At 43.8% G+C, this 12,591-nt stretch overlaps 1 protein-coding gene across 1 annotated transcript; it reads right to left on the reverse strand.

The window, feature by feature from the left end:
• Positions 1–674: 674 nt before the first annotated feature.
• On the reverse strand, positions 675–10,916 carry LOC106577895 (uncharacterized). Its single transcript, XM_014156328.3, has 2 exons — positions 10,701–10,916; positions 675–5,794 (listed from the first exon to the last, which is right to left on the reverse strand). Exon 2 carries the CDS (start codon positions 5,737–5,739, stop codon positions 3,529–3,531), a length of 2,211 nt encoding a protein of 736 aa, XP_014011803.1. The 5' UTR covers positions 5,740–5,794; positions 10,701–10,916; the 3' UTR covers positions 675–3,528.
• Between the last annotated feature and the right edge of the window lie 1,675 nt (positions 10,917–12,591).

The raw sequence follows: 12,591 nt of genomic DNA on the forward strand, positions 1-12,591 counted from the left end.
AGTTGGCCTGTATACTGTACATTATATGGCAGCAGTAGCTGAGTTGGCCTGTATACTGTACATTATGTGGCAGCAGTAGCTGAGTTGGCCTGTATACTGTACATTATATGGCAGCAGTAGCTGAGTTGGCCTGTATACTTCACATTCTAAAAACTAACAGATCACACAGGTTGGGTTGCAAAATTCAGTTAACTTCTCCCAAATTCCTAGATTTTCCAGAATTCCCAGTTGGAAGATTCCTGGATTCAGGATGGAATAAGCAGGACATCCGGATCCTCCTACCAGGATTTCTGTAAATCATCCCACCTACTTTTGTTTTTTTAAAGTTAATTTTGCAGTGGTTCTCAATCCTGGTCCTGGGGACCCAAAGGGGTGTACAGTTTTTGTTTTTGCCCTAACACTACACAATGGATTCAAATGATCAACATCATCAAGCTTTGATGATTTGAATCAGGTGTGTAGTGCTAAGGCAAATACCAAACTGTGCACCACTGCTATCGTGGATATAGAACTGAAGGTATCAAGCATAATGTTTTCATAATGTTTTTTTTCCCCCCATTATTGCTGCCGTATGATAGGTAGGAAAAGGAAGCAAAGGTGTCGTCAGAAAATATAACTTCACAAAATGTCTACTAAAAAAGAGTTGTAAAAAAAAAGGCATTTCAGTTTCATAATAAAAAATAGTTGATTTTATTTCTTTCTGTGTAGCAAAACTAGTCATCATGGATACATGCGGTTATTTACAATCAGCAATACGCATGTTTATTACGATATAGATACAAGGTACAGCTAGACATAGAGTACATAGATCAGAACAACATCCTCGTACAAGACTTCAACAGGGTTTTATATCTGGTACGTCATACGTCTATAAAGTCATCTTTTAGCTATTTTAGTTTTTTTTTATACTTTTTTTCAATGCTTGTTAAGTTCATCAAAAAGAAGCAACACATTTTAGATGCAGGTACATGCAGCAGAAACTGTCTTCTGTCTGTCTTTCTCTCTCTTCAATCATCCCCAACCCTTTCTATTTCTCTCCCTCTCTTTTCGTCCCTTAATCAAAAAAACTGTTTCAAAATGAAAGTAACGTTTTAGGTCCCTCCCTCATTTCATGACTTTCTTTAACATCTCTTGGTCTCTTTTTCTCCTACAGCAGATACCTCACAGTTAGGGAACTTCAGTATTGAGTACCAGGTTTTGAAGGGTGAGCCTGTCCCCTTTGATCAGTGTTCCTAGTAAACGGTGAACCTGTTCAAATATCAAATGGCAATGAGTTCAGTTCAACGAACTGGAACAGTCACAAGGGTGCGTCCTAAATGACACACTATTACCAATAGTGGCCTACGGGCCTTGATCAAAAGTAGGGCACTATGTACGGGAATAAGGTGCCATTTCTTTAATCAAAGGTAGTGCACTATGTAGGGAATAAGGTGCCAAGTCTAAATGTCAGTCAAGCGGAACACACATATCAAATCAAACACCACTCCCAATGTTCCCCCAGTGTTTCTCCCCTCATCTATTCTGTAAAATAAGGGATTTTTCGCAAGTGTCTGTGGCGTCAGTCACATTGAAAATGGTTTCACTTTGAGATTGTCTATGCTGTGTTTGATTGAGCTATGGCCAATGGGTTCGTCCCAAATGGTACCCTTTTCACTATATTGTGCAGTGCACTACTTTTGAACAGTGAGCTCTGTCAAAAGTAGTGCACTATGAAGGGAATAGGGATCCATTTGGGATGCACACCTTGTCTCGGCTATGAGATTGCCACATGGTTAGTTGAAGACTTGGGCAGGTAAACGTGACAAAATGGGAGTTTGTTGGGGTTTGGTTCCCAAGGCAATATTAAATGAGTAAGGATTTGGAGGTGATTAGATATTGATTTCCTGTAACACCTGTGAGATTCTGAATCCCGGTCCTCTCTGCAGCCTCTAAAGGCATAAACAGAGCCATATTTGTTTCTCTATGGTAGCACAGAGTGAATATCCTTGACCTTTTCAGTCTTTTTATTTTCCCTTTTCTCTTCTCATATCACTCATTCATCGGGAACGCGGGAAGATTCCTTTCCAACTCATGTCAGTTTCATTGAAAAATCCCCATACCGTTTTTCTATTTGTGAATCGAATATTGTAATTCATTCTCTGAATCGACTTGAGATCGAATGGAATTGAGATCACAACCCCATTTTACTCCCTACAAGAGCGTCACTCCATGAAATTCTACCACGGTAACAAAGCTGACCGCCTTTAGCAAGATGAGGGGGAATTCATAATAATAAGGCAATATAAAACTGTATTTCAGTATTTTCAGCTTCTTTTCATTAAAATCACTTTGTCTTACTAATATTTGGAATGTATGAATATGTAAATCTTAGCACTACTTTGTAATTAAAAAATAAATAAAGTACATTACAAATACAGAAATAAAATCATCAAATTGTCTGCAGACGGGCAATTTACAAAAAAATCAAACATTATGCAAAAACATTATGACAAAAAACAAAACAGAATTGATAAAAACAGACAAGTAACACTCAAAAGGGAAAAAAATACAAAAGAAAACATATTTGAATGAATTGACAGTCTTGGACTGCATATGCTATGGCAACTTATCAAGGGTATCAATGGAATAATGGTGAGTTTTTCTCCTTTAGAATAACTGCTTGTATCTGTGAGTTCTTGAAAAGGTGCAATTCAATCTTTTTTTACAAGTTTAATTTTCTACAAACAATGATGTATAACTAGAACGATCATGTAAATGCTCATTTAATAATAAAACCTAACACACATGTTGGTAAGGCTTAATATCGATGGGGCCTCTGCTCCAATAGCGATGGCTAGTCTTTTGGAATATAAACATGTTTGACTGCACATTTTGGTTCCAATCATTGACATCTGAGTATTTGTTAACTACAAAACTCAAAAGTTTCGAATGACGGGCAACATGGTTGTCAGGCTGCATCATAAATGGCACCCTATTACCTATGTAGTGCACTACTTTTGACCAGGGCCCCTAGAACTCTACACTACATAAGGAATAAGGTACTATCTGGGAATCACCCTCAATGATTAATGTCCTCTGAATGATGCTGATGCTCCCTCATATCCGCCAGGATTCCATGATGACATGGTGAGAGTCGTAGTTCCGGGAGTTCCACTGGAGAGTTCTGTATGTTTTATAGTTCTATACATGGTTGGTTTTGTGCCCCTCTTAAAGTCATTCTGGACAATGACCCTCAGTTTCTCATGTGATCTTCCAAAGTGGAGGAATGAATGAATGGATGTTTCCTCCTATCTGCAAGTTTCTTTTATACTCTACAGCGAACGAAAGCCAATCCCCCCCCCCCCCACCGCTAAATTACATTTTTGTGTTGCTTTTCGACCAAAATCAAGCTAAACATTAAAAAGACATGAGACTCAAACCCAAAATCAAAAGTAAGCGGTGAGAAAAATAAACATTCCATTGTTACCTCTTCCTCCCTTTTTCCCCTCTCTCTCTCTCGTGCTCCCTCTTTCTTTCTCTCCTCTCCCTTCACTGATACATTCTGGGTCTGGGTTTCATAAAGACCTGTTGAATGTAGTTCTCCAGGTCTTCGTCACTGTCTTGCTGCTGCTGCCCCAACCCCTGCATCCCATAATAATCTTGGTCCCGGGTCACTAGAGGCGCTGGGGGCGCTTGGTAATAGTAACCATGCCGACGTCGAGGCTGAACCTGACCCCTGGGAGGCGACGACCGGGGTTTGGCCATGGGGATGGGGAGGTGGTTGTACGTCCGGGGGTGTGAGGGGAGGAGGTATTTGGGGTAGTAGAGCTTCTGCCGGAGTGCCACGGGGGGATTCCTTGGGCGGGGTTGTACCCAGGGACGGTACCTCCTCTTGGGGGGGAAGTCAAAGTCGTAGTCCAGAGAATTCGACAGGAGGTCGTTGAGGGAGGATTTGGCGTAGTAGCGAGGTTTGGGCTTGGGAGGGGGGAAGTAGAGGGGGTAGTACCCTTGGTAAGGCCTCTGTTGGTAGAAGGGATAGGCAGGGTAGTTGGAGGAGGAGGTCCGAAAGGACTTGTGTCGCGGTTTGATCCAGACGTTTGGGTCTTGTTTTGAGGAGGATATGTCCATGAACCAGGCCTTGAGGGGGTTGATGGCTGGAGAAGGCTGATTCAGTGTGGGATTGCGTGGGGCCGAAGGCTGGGTGTCAAAGGCGGGGGCTGCTGGGGGAACTAGGGGTCGTTGCTGGGGTCGTTGCCAGGGTAACATCTCAGGAGTGTCTTTCTTCTTCTTCTTCTCGACGTCGCTGATGATGTCGACAATGTCGTCTGCTGGGAGGTGGAGTTTACTGGAGATTTCGATGAGCTTATCGATGGTCTGAGGATCAATATCGTCATCCTCGCTGACCACCTCCTCATCGGAGCGCTTGTCCTCGGCTGCGTTGGACAGCAGGGTCTTCTTGTTCTGGTTGGAGTACTTCCCTTTGTCCTGTTTAACCATGTACTGCAGGAGCATGTCTGAGGCGATATCCGCCAACTTCTCCTCCTCAGCTTTGGCCCTCTGTGCCTCCTTCGCCTGCCTCCTGACCTCCTCCTGCTCCTCCTTCGCTCTCCTCTCCTCTTCCTGGGGGCTCAACACCTCCTCTTCATCTTCGTCTCCCTCATCATCCTCCTCATCCTCAGCCGTTTGGTGAGCCAAATTGTCGTCAAAGTGGTCCATGAAGTTGCCTCCTCTATAGGTGGGCATGTTCAGGGCTTTCTGAGTCTCCTCCTGCCATTTGAGCTTCTTCTTGGACATGGCTAGTGGATATCCTCCTTTCACTTTAGGTTTTATCTGGTTGTCCATCAGGGCTTGGTCTGTGTCATGTTGGTTGTAGCCCCTGCTCTCCCTCTCTCTCTGCTCCTGGGCCTGGGACTCCCTCTCTCTCTGCTCCTGGGCCTGGGACTCCCTCTCTCTCTTGTTGGCTGTGTTGTAGTTCTGTAGTTCCTCCAACATGGTTTGGAGGTTCTGCACCTCCTCTGGGCTTAGCTGCTCCTGCTCCTCTTGTTGGATCTCCTGGGAGGTGGGAGGTCCCTTCTGCACCTCCTCTCTGGCCCCTACCTCCTTTACTCCCACCTCCTCCCCTCTTTCTTCTACCGTCGGAGGTTGTTTCTCCTTCACAGGAACAGTCTGGCTGGTGGTACGGCTAGTCACCTTCTCTGTTAGTCTTTCTTCCTCCTCCTGTGCTCTCTTCCTCTCTTCCTCCTCCTCCCTCTGTCGCTCCTCCGTGCCCTGCTCTGCAGCGGCGGCCATCACCAACTCAAGTTCCTCTCGACCGTCCCTGTCTCGGTCCGCTCCCTCCTCCAACGCAGCTCTCACCTCCTCTCCCTTCTCCTCTTGCCTTTCTCCCTCCTCCTCCTCCCCTCTCTCCTCATCCTTGCTCCCATCCTCCACGCCTCCGTTCATCCTCTCCCCGTGCGGCTTATTCATCGCCTCCAGCAGAACGGCCGCTAACGTTTTGGGGTCCATGTCTCCGAAAAGCTCACTCTCCTCTTCCTCCTCCTCTGCTCGCTCTCTCCGTGGAAGTCCGCCCTTCTTCCCTTCCCGCACATCCCTTTCTCCCTCGGGTAGCCTAAGCCCAGGAGGTGGAGGAGCATGGCTGTCGCTGGGGCTGTGTGTCTCGGTCGGCACAGGGACGGAGGTGGCAGGCGGAAGGGTTAGGGTGATTCCCAGCAGGATGACCAGTAGGATAAGGGCACTTGTGGCGAATTGGCTCTGCGTCATGACCACACAGAACGGACAAGGGGGGGGAGGGGCGAGGGAAGGTGATGTGATGTGCCTGGAAAGAAATGGGGAGAAAGAGAGAGAGGAGGGAGAGAGAGAGACAGAGAGAGAGAGATTTATGTTAGGATGATAAAAATTGGTGAACCAATATATAATTTTAATTATATGGAATCCCCTCCCCTTGTACAATGTAAAGTGTTTATCTGTAGTGAAAGGTTTTACAGGGATGATACTAATTGTTTTGTGGTTTAATGAAACTATACCATATACAGTTCAGATCAGGTTCTCTCCTCTTTTTAAACTAGGTAGTTTCATTGCCAGTAAAACCATTAGCTCACAGCATTAAAGTGAAATGTATTGCTGGAAGTGAGTTGGCCTGTGTAACGGAATGACGACGTGAACCAAAGAAAAGAACCCAAGAGGAGTAGTCAAAGTCAAGACTCATCTAGCAGTGAAAACATTTCTCAATTTAGGTTGTCACTACCCTGCCCATTTCTACAATTTATCTTCTTAAAATGTAATTTTAAACCTAACCCTAACCTTAACCACACTGCTAACCTTATGCCTAACCTTAACCTTTAAATTAAGTCCAAAAAGCACATTTTTGCTTTCATTAATTATTATGCTATAGCCAATTTTGGCTGTGGTAACTAGAGGAAATCAACTCAGAATCGTCTTTTACAGTCTAGACATCTGGTAAGCCTCGACACTACCAGTAGTCTATACATGTTTCCCACCATAAATATCACACATATAATAGGTAAACCACTATATTCATTCACCTTCTGTGCAGGTCAACAAATAACATAAATTGAGCGTAGAGACCCACGTAAGATGTCTTATCAATGTCTTTCCCTCAACATTTAGTAACATAACATTTTAACAGATGCTTTTATCCAAAGCGACTTGCAGTCAAGTGTGCATTATTTTTACGTATGGGGTGGTCCCAGGAATCAAACCCTCTATCTGGACGTTGCCAGCACCATGCGCTACCAACTGAGCTACAGAGGACCACAGCTCAAAAAGCAACACTCCGCAACAAAAGTGAATCGAATGTTCATATACAAGGTAAGCTAAAACAACTAGACTTGGCTGGGTGTCTGTGAATGGGCGTGCTTGCTTTTCATGGTAATAAACCATTCATTTAATTCCATGGCTCACATTAATTGCTTTCACAACAACACCTTTCATGTCCAAATTGGACAAATTGGATTTTCCTCAATTTAACTTCTTAGCTCTACAGCCTAAACTACTATATACCATGGCGTTGTTGAATACACGGTATATATTTGCATGGTAGATTTCGATGGCTATAGTTAATTTCTACAAGTTTTGTTTGAGCTGGCTAGGACTGATGCTTTGGTTAGCTAAACTAGCGAGTCTGTTTGTTTGGTTACCATGGCAACTGTTGTAGCGATCTAGTCAACTTGCTAGTTATTTTAGTGGAAGTTGAACACATTTATACCGGCAAATAAACACATTTTTATGCAAATGTTTTAAATTATAGCCATGGCATATAATCAACTATGAGTTCTCTGGAAAATAATGCAACTCTGTGGAAGGTCAGTTCCGCTCTGCTAGCGCGTTGTGGAACACACATTCCACGTCATTCATTATTTTCCATGGAACGCATAGCCCCTCATTGGTTATCTCTTACACATAATATATAGGCCTACCAGTGGGACTTCTACTGGAAGGTGTCAAGATAAGTACAACTCTCCTTCGTCGATTTGGGTTATCCTGTACAGTTTTTTTTATATATACATATTTTCTCGCGCCTTCACTCTTCTAACAAAAACGTAATTGTCTCAGTGTCTAGAGCTGGTGCTGCAAGTTTTAATATGCGTTTCGCATGTGAACGCGGAAAGAAAGCGTTCCAAGGCGCGTTCCGCGCGACGCCGCGATAGGGCTACAGAGAACTATTAGCAGAATTGTTAGACTTGTAAGGTCATCTATATCTGTGGCCATGGCAACAACAGATTTCACATTGATCATATTCTATGTAGCCTATGCAGTATAATATCGATCCATAAATGACGTAACCTAACTGCACAATACTTTAAGATGAATGTTTTTCTGTCTCTGAGAAGTAGAACAAAAAGCATGAATAGATTGATCAGATATTCAATCACAATTGATAATCTCCATTATACGAATCCATTACAGCCGCAACAATATCAAACATAACCCCATTGGATTTAACCACTGGAACGAATCTTTATTCGTTGCAGCTATTTATAGTCATAGAATCTAGATGCGATTGAAAAAGGATATAGGCCTACAAGATTAAAGGATCATGATGCCGCATTGAAGTGCGTCCCAATGGCACGCTCAGCCTATTGCCAATATAGTGCACTACTTTTGACTAGAGCCCCATGGGTCCTGGTCAACAATAGCGCAGTAAATAGTCAAGAGGGTGCCATTTGGGACCAGTATTGAGGTTTGACCCCTCGCTCATTATATCACAGATGGATCAGTGTAATCCACAGAGAGAGATTAGGAAACAATCTACAATGACCTGGCTTGATGATGCACCATCCATCTCACTTTCTTCCCATTGAGACTGATTTTTCCTAATATGTAAAGTTCTGTGTGTGCAAACTGTATAGCAAGGATCTATTTCACCTGGCAATTATTGTATATCCTTTGCAGTCTTAATTAGTCACATTGTCATAGGCTACTTAATACTTTAGCTGTGTGGTAGGCTTCACTTTGTACAGTCATCAAAAAGCATATTTTAACCGCCTCTCTTCTTACTCTCTCTCTCTCTCTCTCAAAGTACATTAGTAATCCGATTTTAAGAAGCCCTATCTCGCCTTAATCTGCTCTGCACCACGCTTCTACGATCCGGTGGAATTTCTCTCTGTTGTTTCGAAATTAAAAATGCATGAACTGTATAACCACAGTAACATGAGAATGCATGTGAGTATAGAAAAAAGCCAAGCAATTCGTGTTTATACACATAAAAAAGATGCTCAACTAACTATATTCTAAAAGCAGCATCAACATTGGTTTCACGCGCAAAACCACTCTTTAACGCAGCCAAAACCACTCTTTAACGCAGCCAAAACCACTCTTTAACGCAGCCAAAACCACTCTCTAACGCAGCCAAAACCACTCTTTAACGCAGCCAAAACCACTCTCTAACGCAGCCAAAACCACTCTCTAACGCAGCCAAAACCACTCTTTAACGCAGCCAAAACCACTCTTTAACGCAGCCAAAACCACTCTTTAACGCAGCCAAAACCACTCTTTAACGCAGCCAAAACCACGCTCCAAGGCAGCCAAAACCACTCTCTAACGCAGCCAAAACCACTCTTTAACGCAGCCAAAACCACTCTTTAACGCAGCCAAAACCACTCTTTAACGCAGCCAAAACCACTCTCTAACGCAGCCAAAACCACTCTTTAACGCAGCCAAAACCACTCTCCAACGCAGCCAAAACCACTCTCTAACGCAGCCAAAACCACTCTTTAACGCAGCCAAAACCACTCTTTAACGCAGCCAAAACCACTCTTTAACGCAGCCAAAACCACTCTTTAACGCAGCCAAAACCACGCTCCAAGGCAGCCAAAACCACTCTCCAACGCAGCCAAAACCACTCTTTAACGCAGCCAAAACCACTCTTTAACGCAGCCAAAACCACTCTTTAACGCAGCCAAAACCACTCTCTAACGCAGCCAAAACCACTCTTTAACGCAGCCAAAACCACTCTCCAACGCAGCCAAAACCACTCTCTAACGCAGCCAAAACCACTCTCTAACGCAGCCAAAACCACTCTTTAACGCAGCCAAAACCACTCTTTAACGCAGCCAAAACCACTCTCTAACGCAGCCAAAACCACGCTCCAAGGCAGCCAAAACCACTCTTTAACGCAGCCAAAACCACTCTCTAACGCAGCCAAAACCACTCTCTAACGCAGCCAAAACCACTCTCTAACGCAGCCAAAACCACTCTCTAACGCAGCCAAAACCACTCTCTAACGCAGCCAAAACCACTCTCTAACGCAGCCAAAACCACGCTCTAACGCAGCCAAAACCACTCTCTAACGCAGCCAAAACCACTCTCTAACGCAGCCAAAACCGCCAAAACCACTCTCTAACGCAGCCAAAACCACTCTCTAACGCAGCCAAAACCACTCTCTAACGCAGCCAAAACCACTCTCTAACGCAGCCAAAACCACTCTCTAACGCAGCCAAAACCACTCTCTAACGCAGCCAAAACCACTCTTTAACGCAGCCAAAACCACTCTCTAACGCAGCCAAAACCACTCTCTAACGCAGCCAAAACCACTCTCTAACGCAGCCAAAACCACTCTCTAACGCAGCCAAAACCACTCTCTAACGCAGCCAAAACCACTCTCTAACGCAGCCAAAACCACTCTCTAACGCAGCCAAAACCACTCTCTAACGCAGCCAAAACCACTCTCTAACGCAGCCAAAACCACTCTCTAACGCAGCCAAACGCGGCTCTTTAAAGGGTCACTTTCACCCTTTGTCTTTATTTTTGGCAGTTGGTGATGCCATGGTGATGGAAGGATGATGGAAGACTGAGGAGAAGCGTGGCTATGATGATGATGATGGTTATGATGATGATATGACAATTATCACCATCTCCGGTAATCATTGTCAACATTATTATCACAATCGTTAGCCAAGCTCATCAAAATCATTCTAATCCACACCCATTTCCTTGTAGGCTTTGCATAGTTCCTATTGGGCTTTGTCTTAAAATAATTATTTTGTAAGCTTGTGTACCAACATTTCTGTTCCTAATGTATTTGTTTCAACTAGTATGTCCAACACAAAGGAAGGTGGATGTCCCAAACAGTAACACATTCACAATGGCCATTTAGATTTCCACCACATTCTTTTTTAATTGTAGGCTACATGTCAGTTGGTATGTCAGTCAGTTTGATCACTTTCAAATGAAGAAATTATGAATAAGTTTGTCCTTCTTACCTGGAGTCTTATGATGAATCCAGAAGCGCAGTCTGGTTTAGTATACTGTCACTCCTCAAACCTCTCTCTGACTCAGCTTCCTACTCTATAACTCAATACACCAATGTTTTCCTAAAACAAATAAAGCTCTGTATTGTTCGGAAGCGTCTGTATAAAGTACTTGTTGTTATTTTTCGCTTTAGGTTTCCATCCCTACTGTTGTTGTGTGTGTGTCTGTTTCAGTGAGTATTTTCAGAACCGCGGACAGCGCCGCGTCTTTATACGTCCGCCCTCGCTGCCCACGTGACCCGATGTCAGCGTTTCCCCCCATTGACGTCAGCAAGCTTTCATTGATAAGAATTTTAGCTTCGATCGAACGAACCAACGAGCGTTCTGGCTCTGCCACACTGCAGTACCCTGATGAATGAACGGAAGCGGGGTGAATGAAATAGTATTTCTCCCGCTGGAGGGGGAAGAGGGAGAGTGAGATAGGAGGTTTCTCTCCCCCAGATGTGGAGCCAGTGTGAACTGAATACTGACACAGCGTGAGCATTCAGGGGTTTGGTTGTTATGACAATATCAGAATATCGAAGTATGATTTCAAAGCGAATGCAGGGTCATATGACAGGCAGACGTCATGTTATTCAGGGCCGACCCTAACTTTTTTGGGGCCATACGCTAGATTTGGTGGACCCCTTGTCTCCATTCTGCCATGAGGCATAGAGAAAAGGTTGTGGTTTTAAAGCAAATTGGGGCGGTTGATGGCCCCCCTAGCGGCCGGTGGCCCTAAGCGACCCCTTATATTGCTTATGCCCAGGGCCGGCCCTGATGTTATGATTATTTTTGATGAAAGCAATAATATTGAATCATAATAGAAGATGAAGTAGATTTTATTTTAAACTGAGACAGAGATATGTAGGCCTAAACCATCCCTTTCTCAATTTTAGACAGCTGTCATAATATAGTTTATAGAAGTATAGGCCCACCGGTCTAATTTGAAGTGTTTTGGCACTTTGCCAGCCCAGTGCAGTGCGGAGGAATCTTTCCCACTGGAGCTTGCCTTGCCAGGCTTGCAGTTGCATCACTACTCGCTGTCTCACTTACCTCCGCCAACATTCCACTGAACTGTTGCTGGCTTCTGTCTGGTTGTGTGTATTGTAGGGCTCCTAGTGCGAGCTGGCCACGCACTTTAGACCACGGGGGAAATTGGTGAATTAGTCTAGCATGTTTTTTTTGTTGTTGTTCTGTATTGGACTTATATAATTGTATTTAATTTTAGTGCATGTGTAATGACAATAATATATTGTCTGTTGTTTATCAAAATACAAACGACAACTTATAGGCCTATGTATTGCATGTACTGATGAAATAGAACTCCAAGATAACTTGATAACATTCTATTCTTTATTTATATGGATCCGTTTTGGAAATCCCACATTCAACGGATGTGTCTAAACCGTTCACGTGACTTCGGAGGAAGTGCAAAAGATAAAACACATTAAGCACGGTGAACGTTATTATCTCCCGAGAAGCATGTACTTCCATTTACGTATTACTTCTAATGAACTGGGGTGGGACACTAAATTAACTCACAATCCATCGAGAGGCATAGCCAGGGCTGTAAAGAATTGCCCGGGGGCACTTAAGAAAAGCAATAACGGCACTGCCAAGACTATAAAGGTTGGTTAAAGGTGTGTGTGTGTGTGTGTGTGTGTGTGTGTGTGTGTGTGTGTGAGAGAGAGAGAGAGAGAGAGAGAGAGAGAGAGAGAGAACAAACACAATGTTGCCTTCACCATCTTTACCTTAATGTACCTATTAAGTAAATTAGGCCTGTGTCCGTTCTGACATGGTCAACGCAGGACTAATTTACTATCTACCGGCTCCTCGGCCCTTTGCTCTTGTTTAAACATTA

The sequence above is a fragment of the Salmo salar genome, chromosome 18 (genome assembly GCF_965601325.2).
Source record: "Salmo salar chromosome 18, fSalSal1, whole genome shotgun sequence".
Taxonomy (NCBI): domain Eukaryota; kingdom Metazoa; phylum Chordata; class Actinopteri; order Salmoniformes; family Salmonidae; genus Salmo; species Salmo salar.

Coding starts and splice junctions, on each gene's coding strand:
- LOC106577895 (XM_014156328.3), bottom strand. CDS start 5,739: ATGACGCAGAGCCAATTCGCCACAAGTGCCCTTATCCTACTGGTCATC.